This window comes from Cherax quadricarinatus, chromosome 95 (genome assembly GCF_038502225.1).
Source record: "Cherax quadricarinatus isolate ZL_2023a chromosome 95, ASM3850222v1, whole genome shotgun sequence".
NCBI classification, from domain to species: Eukaryota; Metazoa; Arthropoda; class Malacostraca; order Decapoda; family Parastacidae; genus Cherax; species Cherax quadricarinatus.
The window spans coordinates 4876869-4895133 of record NC_091386.1 but is presented as its reverse complement, the minus strand read 5'-3'; the positions used below and the strand labels follow the sequence as shown (position 1 = coordinate 4895133).

The following is an 18265-nucleotide window of genomic DNA, read 5'->3' as shown; positions in this document are numbered from 1 at the left end:
TTACAGGTACATAATGACAACAAATTCCTCATACTTATCCTTGATTACAGGTACATAATGACAACAAATTCCTGATACTTATCCTTGATTACAGGTACATAATGACAACACATTCCTCATACTTATCCTTGATTACAGGTACATAATGACAACACATTCCTCATACTTATCCTTGATTACAGGTACATAATGACAACAAATTCCTGATACTTATCCTTGATTACAGGTACATAATGACAACACATTCCTCATACTTATCCTTGATTTCAGGTACATAATGACAACAAATTCCTCATCCATATCCCTACTGTGAAATTGTGCCTATCAAACCACAGCTCTGACACGTACATCTGATCATTCTTCATTTGCATACCTAATGACTGAAGGTACCTAATGACTGAAGGTACCTAATGACTGAAGCTACAGAACGGTAGCCTGTGACTGAAGCTACAGAAAGGTATCTAATGACTGAAGCTACAGAAAGGTACCTAAAGACTAAAGCTACAGAAAGGTACCTGATGACTGAAGCTACAGAAATGCACCTAATGACTGAAGCTACAGAAAGATACCTAATGAATGACGCTACAGAAAGGTGCCTAATAAATGAAGCTACAGAAAGGCACCTAATGATTGAAGCCACAGAAAGGCACCTATTGCATGAAGCTACAGAAAGGTACCTAATGAATGAAGCTACAGAAAGGTACCTAATGAATGAAGCCACATAAAGGTACCTAATGAATGAAGCTACAGAAAGGTACCTAGTGAATGAAGCCACATAAAGGTACCTAATGAATGAAGCTACAGAAAGGTACCTAGTGAATGAAGCTACAGAAAGGTACCTAGTGAATAAAGCTACAGAAAGGTACCCAATGGAGCTACAGAAAGGTACCCAGTGGAGCTACAGAAAGGTACCCAATGGAGCTACAGAAAGGTACCCAATGGAGCTACAGAAAGGTACCCAGTGGAGCTACAGAAAGGTACCCAGTGGAGCTACAGAAAGGTACCCAATGGAGCTACAGAAAGGTACCCAATGGAGCTACAGAAAGGTACCCAATGGAGCTACAGAAAGGTACCCAATGGAGCTACAGAAAGGTACCCAATGGAGCTACAGAAAGGTACCCAATGGAGCTACAGAAAGGTACCCAGTGGAGCTACAGAAAGGTACCCAATGGAGCTACAGAAAGGTACCCAATGGAGCTACAGAAAGGTACCCAGTGGAGCTACAGAAAGGTACCCAATGGAGCTACAGAAAGGTACCCAATGGAGCTACAGAAAGGTACCCAATGGAGCTACAGAAAGGTACCCAATGGAGCTACAGAAAGGTACCCAATGGAGCTACAGAAAGGTACCCAGTGGAGCTACAGAAAGGTACCCAATGGAGCTACAGAAAGGTACCCAGTGGAGCTACAGAAAGGTACCCAGTGGAGCTACAGAAAGGTACCCAATGGAGCTACAGAAAGGTACCCAATGGAGCTACAGAAAGGTACCCAATGGAGCTACAGAAAGGTACCCAATGGAGCTACAGAAAGGTACCCAATGGAGCTACAGAAAGATACCCAATGGAGCTACAGAAAGGTACCCAATGGAGCTACAGAAAGTTACCCAGTGGAGCTACAGAAAGGTACCCAATGGAGCTACAGAAAGGTACCCAGTGGAGCTACAGAAAGGTACCCAGTGGAGCTACAGAAAGGTACCCAATGGAGCTACAGAAAGGTACCCAATGGAGCTACAGAAAGGTACCCAATGGAGCTACAGAAAGGTACCCAATGGAGCTACAGAAAGGTACCCAATGGAGCTACAGAAAGGTACCCAATGGAGCTACAGAAAGGTACCCAATGGAGCTACAGAAAGGTACCCAGTGGAGCTACAGAAAGGTACCCAATAGAGCTACAGAAAGGTACCCAGTGGAGCTACAGAAAGGTACCCAGTGGAGCTACAGAAAGGTACCCAATGGAGCTACAGAAAGGTACCCAATGGAGCTACAGAAAGGCACCCAATGGAGCTACAGAAAGGTACCCAAAGGAGCTACAGAAAGGTACCCAATGGAGCTACAGAAAGGTACCCAATGGAGCTACAGAAAGGTACCCAATGGAGCTACAGAAAGGTACCCAATGGAGCTACAGAAAGGTACCCAATGGAGCTACAGAAAGGTACCCAATGGAGCTACAGAAAGGTACCCAATGGAGCTACAGAAAGGTACCCAATGGAGCTACAGAAAGGTACCCAATGGAGCTACAGAAAGGTACCTAATGAAGCTACAGAAAAGGAGGTAACACTGGTGTACCTATTTACTGTAAGCTGAGACTCTCTTTAATATTAATGTAAATAAATCAGTTAGTTGCTAAATGAACCTACTTTCCTTAGGACACCTGCTGTCAGTGTTCACCTAGCAGTAAGTAGGTACCTGGGTGTTAGTTACAGCTGCTGTCAGTGTTCACCTAGCAGTAAGTAGGTACCTGGGTGTTAGTTACAGCTGCTGTCAGTGTTCACCTAGCAGTAAGTAGGTACCTGGGTGTTAGTTACACCTGCTGTCAGTGTTCACCTAGCAGTAAGTAGGTACCTGGGTGTTAGTTACACCTGCTGTCAGTGTTCACCTAGCAGTAAGTAAGTACCTGGGTGTTAGTTACAGCTGCTGTCAGTGTTCACCTAGCAGTAAGTAGGTACCTGGGTGTTACGCCTGCTGTCAGTGTTCACCTAGCAGTAAGTAGATACCTGGGTGTTAGTTACACCTTCTGTCAGTGTTCACCTAGCAGTAAGTAGGTACCTGGGTGTTAGTTACACCTGCTGTCAGTGTTCACCTAGCAGTAAGTAGGTACCTGAGTGTTAGTTACACCTGCTGTCAGTGTTCACCTAGCAGTCAGTAGGTACCTGGGTGTTAGTTACACCTGTTGTCAGTGTTCACCTAGCAGTAAGTAGGTACCTGGTTGTTAGTTACACTTGCTGTCACTGTACACCTAGCAGTAAGTAGGTACCTGGGTGTTAGTTACACCTGCTGTCACTGTACACCTAGCAGTAAGTAGGTACCTGGTTGTTAGTTACACTTGCTGTCACTGTTCACCTAGCAGTAAGTAGGTACCTGGGTGTTAGTTACACCTGCTGTCACTGTACACCTAGCAGTAAGTAGGTACCTGGGTGTTAGTAAACTGGTGTGGGTGGCATCCTGGGGGACAAAATTAACCTAAGTTGTGGGAAATGCTCTACATAACCAGGAACTTTCTATATAGTATGTCATTGTTGTGAGCTATGGTCTGTATAAGTTGTACCATCTACTGGTAGAAATAATAATAATAATTATTATTATTATTATTATTATTATTATTATTATTATTATATAGTATGTCATTGTTGTGAGCTATGTTCTGTATAAGTTGTACCATCTACTGGTAGAAATAAACATGAATATTATTAATATTAATGTGTTGTGCGGATGTAGATGTTCCAGTGTTAAGTTAGTGTGGTGGAGCGGCCACCAGGTGGCAGCACTGAGACGGTTCTCTCCCACCACAACAGCTGAGGTGCGTTACTCGCGTATGTCAATCCTTTGTTATTTCTGCGTTTATCTCCCTCCTGTTTCACTCTGGGTGTTTCTCGCCCGTGTCATCTTCACCCTGGGTGTCACCTACATCACTTGCAACACTGTTTTGGTGCCTGGGGAGACGGATGCTCGGGGAATTTTGTGATTAATTCTGGTGTGTTGGTGTTGCTGGAGGAGGTAAACAATGATGGTGACCTACCATGTGTAGGGCCATATGTGGCCACTGTGTGGCCAGGGCCACCATGGCCACCTCTACCTCATCTACTATGCCTTTATTCGTCCCAATAACGAGCCAAAACTACAGTAAATACGTTAAAAGTGGTGTTCTTGCTCAGGATTTCTTACATTCTAAGTTTTTCGAGTCGGTAGATTTATTTTTAATGTATTATTTTGTCTTTCAGTAAAATTTTTGATAAAGTTCCACCACACACACAGGAGACAGGTTAATTGAGCAGCAGCCGGGAATAATGGCAGGAATTATCCCCTGGGGTCCAGGTTTGCGTGCAGCCAGCAGTAACAGCCTGGTTGATCAGGCTCTGATCCACCAGGAGGCCTGGTCACAGACCGGGCTGCGGGGGCGTTGACCCCCGGAACTCTCTCCAGGTAATAAGTCCGCGTATTATGGAATCTATAACCCTTGCGGGTTTAGCGCTTTTTCGTTGTGATATTACAGAATGGACATAAATATTACTCAGTTTTAGTCGATATTTATATCTACATGACCTGACTAGGTTGGGCTTGAGCCGGTGGGAGAGTTGGACCTGCCTGGCATGGGCCAGTAGGCCTCCTGCAGTGCTCCTTCTTATGCTGCTGACTTTGATAATATTAACTTGTTATATAGAAAGTTACTGTTTATGTAGAACATTTCTGGGCCATTTAGGTTAATAATTCCCCCCTTCCCCCAGGATGCCACCCACGACAGTCCACTAACTCTCAGGTTCCTATTTACTACGTGAACAGGGACAGCGGGTGTAAGGAAACGTGCTCAATGTTTCACTTGTGTCGGGGATTAATCCCGGACCGTCGCTGTGAGTCGAAGACGCCACCAACCGAGCCACGATGCGTTAATTACCGAATTAAGACATTACAGCGGCGCCCCGAGTTTCGTACGTAATTCGTACCAGACGGCTGCTCAAGTGCCATTACCAAACGAATTTGTTCCCATAAGGAATAATGTAAATTAGATAAGTCGATTTGAGACCCCAAAAATATACTTACAAAAGTACTGACGATAATACACTTACATAATTGTTCAGGTCGGGACCCCCAAGGGAGGTTCCTTGATGCTGGTGAGGGGCTCTTGATTTAGGGAATTGGATCTGTGCTCCAGTTCCCCAAATTAAGCCTGAATGCCTTCCACATCCTCCCCCAGGCGCTGTATAATCCTCCGGGTTTAGCGCTTCCCCTTTAATTATAATAATAATATTCCCATAAGGAATAATGTAAATTAGACGAGTCCATTTAAGACCCCAAAAATACATTTACAAAAGCACTGACGATAATACACTTACGGAACTCGGGATACCGCTGTTAAATTTAACATTACGTTAACGTCGAAGCAATCCAAAGCGGCGCCAATATTTTTCAGATGTTCAGATATAGTGGTATTTAAACCATATTTGTGGCATTTACATCTAAGTGTTTTTGTGCAGGGCTCCGAGAGTAGTGAAACTCTCGAAACTCTTCAAAGGTAACGGTTCAGGCAAAAGGTGTTAGAGTTGTAGTAATGTCATTTAAAAAATGGCCTTTAGTTTTTCCCCGTTGCTAGTAAGATAAACCAGGTAATTAATTAGGACTATTATCTGGAGAGTTCTGGGGGTCAATGCCCCCACGGTCCAGTCTGTGACCAGGCCTCATGGTGGACCAGGGCCTGATCAACTAGGCTGTTACTGCTAGCCACATGCAGTCCAACATACGACTCGCAGCCCGGCTGGTCAGGGACTGACTTTAGGTGCTTGTCCAGTGCCTGCTTGAAGACAGTCAGGGGTCTGTTGGTAATCCCCTGCATGTATGCTGAGGGGCAGTTGAACAGTCTTGGGCCCCTGACATCTCTGCATACATGAAGAATTTTCCTTTAATCTTAAATTGATGTAATTTTGGCCATTCTAGCAATGTAGTTCAGTTTTGTGTGACCCTGCCTCACATGGGCCAGTAGGCCTGCTGCAGTGTTCCTTCTTATGTTAAACATGTCTGCCTTCAACCTCATGGGAGATCCTTGAATCAAACCTGATTACCTACTGTTTCTCAGGTAGTGTTTAGTGTTCTTCCCTCAGCCATAATTTCTAAAATACTACGTTGTATTTTTTTTTATAATATTTGTGGTTAAATTTGAATTAAAAAAATTCCAGCACAATGGGGCGTGTGATTCGTGCTCAGAGGAAAGGTGCCGGCTCGGTTTTCAAGTCTCACACCCACCACCGCAAGGGAAAACCTGCTCTGCGTCCTGTAGATTATTCTGAACGTCATGGTTACATTCGTGGTATAATTAAGGTATGTAATAACTATGTTACCTGTTGGTTACTTGTAAACTTGCACGTGGTTGATAATCTTATCAGTAATACCCCTCAAGAAAGGTTCCTTGACATTGGTGAGGGGCTCTTGATCTAGGGAATTGGATCTGTGCTCCGGTTCCCTGAATTAAGCCTGAATACCTTCCACATTCCCCCCCACAGGTGCTGCATAATCCTATGGGTTTAGCACTCCTTGATTATAATAATAATTATCAGTAACAGTTATTCTGTATCAGTGTTATGTTAAGAATTTTGTGTATCATCATCCCAGGACTCAATCTCAGATCAAGACTTCTAAATTAAAGGGGAATTTTTTCAGGAATAAGAATTAAGTACAGTGGACCCCTGGTTAACGATATTTTTTCACTCCAGAAGTATGTTCAGGTGCCAGCACTGACCGAATTTGTTCCCATAAGAAATATTGTGAAGTAGATTAGTCGATTTCAGACCCCCAAACATACACGTACAAATGCACTTACATAAATACACTTACATAATTGGTCGCATTCGGAGGTAATCGTTATGCGGGGGTCCACTGTACAGTAAGGTACAGGTCGGCCGTCACTAATCCGGCATCATTGGGACCTGTAGTGTGCCATATTAGTGAGTTTGCCAGATTACAGAATGGTTAGGTTAGAATACACTTAATTAACCTATCAGAGGAGACTCTCTGCTATATCTTCCTCATTTTCATCACTGCTTTCTCCTCCACTGGCTTGCTGCTGTGGATTTACAACCATCTACACAATTTCAGAGTCAGTATTATGATGAAATTTGAAAATATGCTATCCAAAATTAGTGCCGGATTACTGATGGAACCGGATAACTGATTGCTGGATTAGTGATGGCTGACCTGTACTATTTAAATTTGGAAAATTTACTTCTCATATTACAGTTGAAGAAAAGGACATCTTTCTTATCAGGGCAAAAAACTTAAGTCTGCTTTTTTCACACAAGATGGAGGTTCTTTCCTGGAGGCTTACTGACTTTCACTTGACCATGTGTGTGTAATTTCCTATTTCTAGCTATTGGAGCAGAACTAATGCTTGGGTGGTACCTTGTCATCATAGACTTGTTCATTTACAGCCTCTCCTCACTTAGTGATGTACTCGTTTACTGATGTCTCGGACTTAGGACGGGCTCTCTGACCAGTATGCATACCTAAATACAGTAGACCCCCAGTTCGCGATACTAATCCGTTCCTGAGAGCTCATCGTAAACCAAAAATATTGGAAAGCGAATCAATTTTCCCCATAAGAAATAATGGAAATCAAATTAATCCGTGCAAGACGCCCAAAAGTATAATAATTGACACTTACCTTTAATGAAGATCTGGTGATGATTGATGGGATGGGAGGAGGGGAGAGTGTGGATGGTGTTAGCATTTAGAAGGGGAATCCCCCTCCATTAGGACTTGAGGTAGCAAGTCCTTTTCCGGGGTTACTTCCCTTCTTTTAATGCCACTAGGACCAGGTTGAGTCACTGGACCTCTGTCGCACAACATATCTGTCCATAGAAGTCTGTTCCTCTCGTACCTTTATGACTTTCCTAAAGTGGTTCACAACATTGTCAGTGTAATAGTCACCAGCACGGCTTGCAGTAGCTGTGTCAGGGTGATTTTCATCCATGAAGGTTTGCACTTCAAGCCACTTTGCACAGATTTCCTTAATCTTTGAAGTAGGCAACTTCTTCAATTTCTTTCTCCCCTCCTCCGAAGCAATTTCCTCAGGTCTGGCCTCTTGCTGTTGAAGTTGATCTAGCAGCTCATCAGTGGTTAGTTCTTCATTGTCCTCCTCCACCAACTCTTCCACATCCTCCCCACTAACCTCCAACCCCAAGGACTTCTCCAATGCCACAATGGATTCCTCAACTGGCATAGGCTTCTCAGGGTTAGCCTCAAACCCTTCGAAATCCCTTTTGTCTACACATTCTGGCCACAGTCTTTTCCAGGCAGAGTTCAAGGTCCTCTTAGTCACTCCCTCCCAAGCCTTACCTATAAGTTTTACACAATTGAGGATAGTAAAGTGATCCTTCCAAAACTCATTTAGAGTCAGTAGTGTGTCTGGGGTCACTTCAAAGCACCTTTCAAACATAGCTTTTGTGTACAGTTTCTTGAAGTTGGAAATGACCTGCTGGTCCATGGGCTGCAGGAGAGGAGTGGTATTAGGAGGCAAAAACTTGACCTTAATGAAGCTCATGTCCCCACAAAGTCACTCTGACAAGTCTGTAGGATGACCAGGGGCATTGTCTAATACCAGGAGGCACTTAAGGTCTAATTCCTTTTCAATTAGGTAATTTTTCACACTGGGGGCAAATGCATGGTGTAACCAGTCATAGAAAAAGTCCCTAGTGACCCATGCCTTACTGTTTGCCCTCCACAGCACACACAAATTAGCTTTGAGGACATTCTTTTGCCTGAACGCTCTGGGAGTTTCTGAGTGATACACCAATAAAGGCTTCACTTTGCAATCACCACTAGCATTGGAACACATCAACAGAGTAAGCCTGTCTTTCATAGGCTTATGTCCTGGGAGTGCCTTTTCCTCCTGAGTAATGTAGGTCCTGCTTGGTAATTTCTTCCAAAACAGGCCTGTTTCGTCACAATTAAACACTTGTTCAGGTTTCAATCCTTCAGCCTCTATGTACTCCTTGAATTCATGCACTTTAAAGGAGGGGTTTGGGATATTGGCAGTTTGGGGGATATGTTGTGTATCTTTATACGTATATGCTTCTAAACTGTTGTATTCTGAGCACCTCTGCAAAAACAGTGATTATGTGTGAGTGTGGTGAAAGTGTTGAATGATGATGAAAGTATTTTCTTTTTGGGGATTTTCTTTCTTTTTTGGGTCACCCTGCCTTGGTGGGAGATGGCCGACTTGTTGAAAAAAAAAAAAAATTTCAGCCGCTTTGTGGTCTGAACTGGCAGCCTCACCATGCCTAATCACACTATGTATACCACTACTATTCTTAAATCTTTCAAACCAACCTTTGCTGGCCTTAAATTCACTCACATCACCACTAGTTGCAGGCAATTTTTTTACCAAATCATCATGCAACTGCCTAGCCTTTTCACAAATGATTGCTTGAGAGATGCTATCTCCTGCTATCTGTTCTTCATTTATCCACACCAATAACAGTCTCTCAACATTTTCTAACACTTGCGGTCGCTCTTTCGTAATCACAGTTGCACCTTTTGCAAGAACAGCTTCCTTGATTGCCGTTTTCTTGCTCACTATAGTAGAGATGGTTGATTGGGGTTTACTATACAACCTGACCAGCTCTGACACACGCACTCCACTTTCGTACTTTGCAATTATCTCTTTCTTCATTTCAGCAGTCATTAGCACCCTTGGTCTCGAAGGGTTGGCACTGGAAGCTTTCTTGGGGCCCATGGTGACTTATTTTGCAAAAACAGGCACCAAAAACAGTGATAATATGGAATGTACCGAATGTATCCTTAGATGCGCACACACTGGCTGGCTTGTAAACACTGGCACACACGGGGCAGTTCAGGCCACACATGGACACGTCTCGTACGAACCACATCGCATACCGGGTTTTGTATCTGGAAGCGAGGGAAATTTTCTGGGATATAATGCATCGGTTACCGCATTTATCGGATACCGATAGCATCGCGAACCGGGGGTCCACTGTAATGTGTATTAGAATTGATTTCCTCGTGTTTATTACAATATACAGTACACTACTGTGTAAACATTTTAAAAATATACCAGAAATGTTATACATGTTGCAAAGGTAACATTAAGACTATCAAAGATGGTTGACACAAACCCACTAACATTATAGTATGCTCCTCGTTTAGCGATGAATTCGTTTATCGACTCAGCATTAGGAACAGAACTCCGTTGTTAAGTGAGTAGAGGCTGTATTTAAAATTTAAGTTGTTTTGTCACTTCTTAACCTCTTGTAGTTTACTCCATTCCTGAACCACTGTGACCAAAAATTATCTAGTATTCCTTTGTGTGTGCGTTTTTTTTTTTCTTGATTTAATTTTCTGGAACTGATGAAGGTACAGTATTAGTCTTTCCTTTTCTGGGTTTGGCCAGTAGGTGATTTGGACTTGCCTAGCATGGGTCAGCAGGCCTGCTGCAGTCTCCTTCCTTATGTTCTTAAATTTTCAGTATTTTTTAAGCATTACTTTTCTAAATTTTTCTAATTCACATTATATATTTCTGTCTTTTTTTTTTATCTGATAAGTCACTGAATTGGCCCACTTTCTATATTGTTTCCACATTAATTTTTGTAACTTCAGTGCCTTCCATTAAACCATATTTTTTAATATTTCTTAGACAGCCTCTCGTCACTTAACGATGGAGTTCCGTTCCTGAGACCACGTTAAACAAATTCGTCACTAAGTGAGGAGCACACTATAATGGTAGTGGGTTTGTGTCAACCATCTTTGATATTGTCTTAATGTTACCTTTGCACCATTTATAACATTTCTGGTATGTTTTTAAGTGTTTATACAATAGTGTACTATATATTGAAATAGAGGAAATCAATTCTAATATACATTACAGTGAACCCCCGGTTAACGATATTTTTTCACTCCAGAAGTATGTTCAGGTGCCAGTACTGACCGAATTTGTTCCCATAAGGAATATTGTGAAGTAGATTAGTCCATTTCAGACCCCCAAACATACACGTACAAACGCACTTACATAAATACTCTTACATAATTGGTCGCATTCGGAGGTGATCGTTATGAGGGGGTCCACTGTATTTAGGTATGAATACTAGTCAGAGCGCCCGTCGTAAGTCCGAGGCGTTGGTAAATGAGTACTTCGCTAAGTGAGAAGAGGCTCTACTCCTCTTTTTTGTACATTTAGGTCAAATGTCTTCTTAGCACAATTTTTTATGGCATATTGAATGCACATTTTGTTATGGAAAAGGTTATGGAAGAAAAAATTTTGTTATCGTTTTCAGAATATTATCCACGACCCTGGTCGTGGTGCTCCACTTGCTGAAGTTTACTTCCGTGACCCATATCGGTACAAAACCCGTAAGGAACTCTTTCTTGCCGCTGAAGGCCTATATACCGGCCAGTTTATCTACTGTGGTAAGAAAGGTAAGAAAATGAAATGAGATTTAATGGAAAAAAACATTGTTAAATCAAAGGTTTTTATTATATTATTAACACATCGCCGTTTCCCACTAAAGCAGGGTGGCCCGAAAAAGAAAAACTTTCATCATCATTCACTCCATCACTATCTTGCCAGAGGCATGCTTACACTACAGTTATAAAACTGCAACATTAACACCACACCTTCAGAGTGCCTGCCAGCACTGTCCTTCCCTTCTCCAGGAATTAAGTCCAGCCTGCTGGTTTCCCTGAATCCCTTCATAAATGTTACCGTGCTTACACTCCAACAGCACGTCAAGTCCTAAAAACTGTCTGTTCACTCCTAACACGCTCACGCACGCTTCCTGTAAGTCCAAGCCCCTCGCACAAAACCTTTACCTCCTACCTTTCCTAGGCCGACCCCGACCCCGCCTTCCCTCCACTACAGATTTATATACTGTACTCTGGAAGTCAAAGGTTATATTGGCTGTAATCAGAATTGGTCTTTGAGAGTTGGACTCTAAAGCCAAAATTGCATACTGATTAAATATTTTAACCCTTCACTGTCTCCCTAGTGGGTCTGTATTGCCAGCATTGCTTATGTAGATGCATGTTGTAAGCACAGTGTCCTCAGATATGCTCTGAGTAGTAAGTGTTGGCCTAGGTGTGAGAGAATGGATCCGAGTGGCAAGTGTACACGGTAAAAAAAAAAAAAAAAATCCTGCCCCCCCACAGTGCATGATTGGGAAAAGCAAACCTCTGACGTAATGTTTGGGTTAAAATAGTGACTGAGGTTGTTTTAATAATAGGCTGATTTTTGTATCAGTTGGAATAAGACTTAATCAATTTCAGGATAAAAAGTAGCTTGGAATAAGGCTCAGTGTAGAATTTTTTTGTTTTTCCTGAGGAAGGGTAGGTTCCCTCTGCCCTCTCAGTTTTATGGGTTTTTACCAAGTCTGCTTCAGTTATTGGGACAGCCTAAACCATGACCAATGATGCTTGGTTATGTTTCATCCGAAAAATAGGTTAAAACCTCAATTTTTGTGTGTTGGATTTGATATGAAGGACAAGTGTTGTATAGAAGAGGGTCTAAAGATATAATTATTGAATGGAGTTTAGGTCCCTTTAGTGTCTGGAAAGCTTTTTTTTTTTATACTAAATTTTGTGTAAAATTGGTCAAATTCCTAACTTCTGTGCACTTTGTAGGACAGTCCTGGGTAGTTTCTTGCACTCAGTTGGATGAAAATAAAACTCGGTGAGCAAAATCATTGATCCATAAATTGCACCCGGACTACCAACTTTGTCCCTGCCAAACACCATAAGTTTTCCACAATATTTTGCATTATTGTTGTCATTACCTTTGGGAAAATTATATAATTTTTTTTAAGATGCTGTCAGCACTTAATCTTGGGGGTCACGACGGTGAAATGATGATGAGCCGTCCTCTCTAAGTACTGAATAGCTCCTTTTGAGTGTTTTGGTAGAGAGAGAGAGAGAGGCAGAGAAACCCAAGCTACCCATTATCACTGTACTCTTATAGTATGGTTGATAAGAAAGTGTTGGTACAAAGATTACTTGTGTAAATGCCTTGCTTGATCTTGTTGAATGCAGTAATTATCTGGATAGTGTAAGACAGCAATATTAAAGGGTTGTAAACGTATCTTTAGTCATTTTGTAGTTGAATTTAAGTTTTAATATTTTTTACATTTATACAATTTTTTTAAACAAGTATTAGGGATAGACTAAAAAAATTATTGACTATCTTATACAAATAGCTATTGTTTTTTAAACACTATAATTTATCAGTAAATGCCTGTTATATATTTTGAAGACAGCAAACTACCCAAAGCCCTTTGATGAGTTCTAAGTGTTATTCTACTTCCAGAGCCTGGCCTTAGACCTAAGAATTTTTTCAGTTTCACACTAGAAAGGCTAGGGAATGAGCCAGCTGTACACAGTATGAAATGTTGTACACAGTATCAGTGCTGTTGACATTGTGAAAAATCCCTTCATATGAACTTACATTGCCGTGGAATTACCAAGTATAACGCTACTAAAAAAAAAATGAACGTGATTTCGACTATAAAAGTATTGCGAATTGTATTACATTATTATTTTTATTTTCAGCCAATCTTGATGTTGGCAATGTGATGCCAATTGGTGCCTTGCCAGAAGGTACCGTGGTGTGCAACTTGGAAGAAAAGACTGGAGACCGTGGCCGTATTGCCCGTGGCTCTGGTAACTATGCTCAGGTTATTGCTCACAACCAAGAGACCAAGAAAACTCGCGTGAAGCTACCATCTGGTGCCAAGAAAGTCCTTCCCTCTGCCAACCGTGCTATGATTGGTAAGTTTCCTTTAAAGATTGATTTACAGTTTTCCTTACATATTTCATCTGGTTCTCCATGGGAAAGTGGAGAAGAATTCTTCCTCTGTAAGCCATGTGTGTCATAAGAGCCGATTAAAATGCTGGGAACTAGGGGATAGTAACCCCTTCTCCTGTATATATTACTAAATGTAAAAAAAAAAAAAAAAAAAATTCTTGAGCGTTTCTTTTTTTTCGGGTCGGCCTCCCTCTGTGGGAGACAGCCGGTGTGTTAAGAAAATTTCAGCTGGTATCGCCAATCTCTTTGAAACTTAATGAATTTAAAAAACAGGTTTATTCACATAATGCATGTTAATAAATTCAGGAGTACGTAAACTTGTGTATAAATTTATATACAGTGAACCCCCGCCTTACGATATTAATCTGTTCATGAGAGCTCATCATAAGACGAAATTATCGTATGGCGAATTAATTTTCCCCATAAGAAATGATGGAAATCAAATTAATTCGTGCAAGATACCACAAAGTATGAAAAAAAAAATTTACCACATGAAATATTAATTTTAATACACACAAACTCAAGAAGACATGCACAAATATAATACTCTACTAAGAATACAGTACAGTGGACCCCCGCATACCGATTTTAATCCGTGCAAGAGGGGTAATTGTTATGCGAAATAATCGGTATGCGAATTAATTTTCTCCATAAGAAATAATGGAAATCAAATTAATCCGTGCAAGACACCCAAAAGTATGAAAAAAAAAATTTTTTTACCACATGAAATGGTAATTTTAATATACACAAACTGAAAAAGGCATGCACACTTACATGACACTTACTTTTATTGAAGATCTGGTGATGATTGATGGGATGGGAGGAGGGGAGAGAGAGTGTTAGTGTTTAGAAGGGGAATCCCCTTCCATTAAGACTTGAGGTGTCTAGTCCTTTTCTGGGGTTACTTCCCTTCTTCTTTTAATGCCACTAGGACCAGCTTCAGAGTCACTGGACTTCTTTCGCACAACATATCTGTCCATAGTGGCCTGTACCTCTCGTTCCTTTATGACTTCCCTAAAGTGTTTCACAACATTGTCAGTGTAATAATCACCAGCACGGCTTGCAATAGCTGTGTGAGGGTGATTTTCATCAAAAAAGGTTTGCACTTCAAGCCACTTTGCACACATTTCCTTAATCTTTGTAGTAGGCAACTTCTTCAATTTCTTTCTCCCCTCCTCTGAACCAGTTTTCTCAGGTCTGGCCTCTTGCTCTTGAAGTTGATCTATCAGCTCATCAGTGGTTAGTTCTTCATTGTCCTCCTCCACCACATCCTCCCCACTAACCTCCAACCCCAAGGACTTTCCCAATGCCACAATGGATTCCTCAACTGGCATAATCCTCTCAGGGTTAGCCTCAAACCCTTCAAAATCCCTTTTGTCTACACATTCTGGCCACAGTTTCTTCCAAGCAGAGTTCAAGGTCTTCTTAGTCACTCCCTCCCAAGCCTTACCTATAAGGTTTACACAATTGAGGATATTAAAGTGCTCTCTCCAAAACTCTCTTAGTCAGTTGAGTTTCTGAGGTCACTACAAAGCACCTTTCAAACAGAGCTTTTGTGTACAGTTTTTTGAAGTTTGCAATAACCTGCTGGTCCAAGGGCTGCAGGAGAGGAGTGGTATTAGGAGGCAAAAACTTGATGTTAATGAATTTCATGTCCCCATAAAGTCGCTCTGCCACGTCTGTAGGATGACCAGGGGCATTGTCTAACACCAGGAGGCACTTAAGTTCTAATTTCTTTTCAGTTAGGTAATCTTTCACATTGGGGGCAAATGCATGGTGTAACCAGTCATAGAAAGTCTCTAGTGACCCATGCCTTACTGTTTGCCCTCCACAGCACACACAAATTCTCCTTGAGGACATTCTTTTGCCTGAACAGTCTGGGAGTTTCAGAGTGATACACTAATAAAGGCTTAACTTTGCAATCACCAGTAGCATTGGAACACATCAACAAAGTAAGCCTGTCTTTCATAGGCTTATGTCCTGGGAGTGCCTTTACCTCCTGAGTAATGTAGGTCCTGCTTGGCATTTTCTTCCAAAGCAGGCCTGTTTCATCACAATTAAACACTTGTTCAGGTTTCAGTCCTTCAGTCTCTATGTACTCCTTGAATTCATGCACATATTTTTCAGCCGCTTTGTGGTCCGAACTGGCAGCCTCACCATGCCTTATCACACTATGTATGCCACTACTACGCTTCTTAAATCTCTCAAACCAACCTTTGCTGGCCTTAAATTCACTCACATCAGCACTAGTTGCAGGCATTTTTTTAATTAAATCCTGATGCAACTTCCTAGCCTTTTCGCTTATGATCGCTTGAGAGATGCTATCTCCTGCTAGCTGTTTTTCATTTATCCACACCAATAAGAGTCTCTCAACATCTTCCATCACTTGCGATCTTTGTTTCAAAAACACAGTTAAACCTTTGGCAAGAACAGCTTCCTTGATTGCCTTTCTGGTGCCCACAATAGTAGCGATGGTTGATTGGGGTTTCTTGTACAACCTGACCAGGTCGGCGATACGCACTCCACTTTCATACTTATCAATGATCTCTTTCTTCATTTCTATTGGAATTCTCACCCTTATTCGTGTAGGGTTGGCACTAGAAGCTTTCTTGGGGCCCATGGTCACTTATTTTCCAGAAACAGCACCGAAAACACTGTAATAATACGAAATATTCCGATTGTATGCTTGGATGTTACCGGGGAGGCTGGCTGGTAAACAATGGCACGGGCGGCACATGTGAGGCTGGCTGAGGGCGCACATTGGACGCGTCTCGGACGAAAATCGGTGAGCGGGTTTTTAAGCGGTATGCGAGGCAAAATTTTTGTGATTAAAGCAAGCGGTATGCGGATTAATCGTTATGTGGTGCCATCGGTATGCGGGGGTCCACTGTACATGACACTTACCCTTATTGAAGGTCTGGTGATTATTGATGGGATGGGAGGAGGGGAGTGTGGAAGTTATTGTTTAGAAGGGGAATCCCCTTCCATTAGGCCTTGAGGTATCGAGTCCTTTTCCGGGGTTACTTCCCTTCTTCTTTTGTACTTAGCAATTACATATCTCTTTCTTCTTTCCATGGTAATTTTCACCCTTTTTCCCGCAGGGTTGGCACTAGAAGGTTTTTTGGGGTCCATGGTGACTTATTTTGCAGGTACAATCACTAAAAACAGTGATAATATGAAATGTACCGAATGTATGCGTGGATGCAACCACACTGGTTGGCTTGTAAGCACTGGCACTCACTGGGCAGCTGAGGCCACGCGTGGGACGCGTCCCGGACGAATCGCGTGAGGCGAGGCAAAATTTTTGCGTTAAAATGTATCGTATGGCAGATTTAACGTAACGCAATGCCATAGTAAGGTGGGGGTCCACTGTACTGTATAGTATTTTTAATTAAGCATGTAATTTGCAGTGCTTTGCACAAGTTTTAATTAAACCAGTAAATCCTTTTAAAAGTAGAAGTATTTTTTTTTATTTTGGCTTTTTTTTTTTTTCTCAACAAGTCGGCCGTCTCCCACCGAGGCAGGGTGACCCAAAAAAAAAAAAAAAATCCCCAGAAGAAAATACTTTCATCATTCAACACTTTCATCTCACTCACACATAATCACTTGTTTTTGCAGAGGTGCCCAGAACACAACAGTTTAGATACACAACATATCCCTCCAAACTGCTAATATCCCAAAACCCCTCCTTTAGAGTGCAGGCATTGTACTTCCCATTTCCAGGACTCAAGTCCGGCTATATAAAAATAACCGGTTTCCTGAATCCCTTCACTAAATATTACCCTGCTCACACTCCAACAGATCGTCAGGTCTCAAATACCATTCATCTCCATTCACTCCTATCGAACACGGTCATGCACGCCTGCTGGAAGTCCAACCCCCTCGCCCATGAAACCTCCCTTACCCCTTCCTTCCAACCTTTTTGAGGACGACTCCTACCGATTTAAATGCTCTCCATGTCATTCTACTTTGATCCATTCTCTCTAAATGACCAAACCTTTCCCTTTATATAAAGGGACTATACATGCTCTCTGCCAATCCCTAGGTACCTTCCCCTCTATTTTCATACATTTATTAAACAAAAGTACCAACCACTCCAACACTATATCCCCCTCTGCTTTTAACATTTCTGTCATGATCCCATCAGTTCCAGCTGGTTTGTCCCCTTTCATTCTACGTAATGCCTCGCGTACCTCCCCCACACTTACATTCTGCTCTTATTTTGCCTTATGTTTTAAATAGTGGATTTTTGTATAGGATAACTCAATTCAGTCAAACTGCTGGTGAAGGGCTTTAAATATGAGGAATTGGAGCAACTATTCCTTTCCCTGGATCAAACCTGGTTACTTCAAATTTTCCATGTGCTGTAGGATTCCACGGGGTTTAGTACTTGCCCATGAATATGTAATTCATTATTTAATGGGTCCTCATACTTTGTTGCAGGTATTGTAGCAGGTGGTGGCCGTATCGACAAGCCCATCTTGAAGGCCGGTCGTGCCTATCACAAGTATAGGGTGAAGAGAAACAGCTGGCCCAAGGTACGTGGTGTAGCCATGAACCCCGTTGAGCATCCTCATGGTGGTGGTAACCATCAACATATTGGTAAAGCTTCCACAGTATCCAGAGGCAAGAGTGCTGGTCGCAAAGTTGGTCTCATTGCTGCCAGAAGGACTGGTCTCATCCGTGGTACCAAGAAGGACCCAAGGCATGCAATCTAATAAATGTATACGGGAAAAAATCCACTGATTGTATAC

General features: G+C 42.0%; 1 protein-coding gene across 3 annotated transcripts; it reads left to right on the top strand.

Annotated features, from left to right (window-relative positions):
- The first annotated feature begins 3422 nt into the window (after window positions 1–3422).
- On the top strand, window positions 3423–18253 carry RpL8 (ribosomal protein L8). 3 transcript variants are annotated; one of them, XM_053798739.2, is made up of 5 exons: window positions 3423–3515; window positions 5884–6025; window positions 10993–11134; window positions 13256–13474; window positions 17955–18253. In XM_053798739.2, the coding sequence occupies exons 2-5, from the start codon at window positions 5888–5890 to the stop codon at window positions 18227–18229; spliced, it is 774 nt and encodes a 257-aa protein (XP_053654714.1). In that variant the 5' UTR covers window positions 3423–3515; window positions 5884–5887; the 3' UTR covers window positions 18230–18253. The 3 variants fall into 3 exon arrangements, with proteins under 3 accessions (XP_053654714.1, XP_053654715.1, XP_053654713.2); XM_053798740.2 differs by having other exon boundaries at window positions 3507–3528; XM_053798738.2 differs by lacking the exon at window positions 3423–3515 and adding an exon at window positions 3735–3838.
- Window positions 18254–18265: the final 12 nt, after the last annotated feature.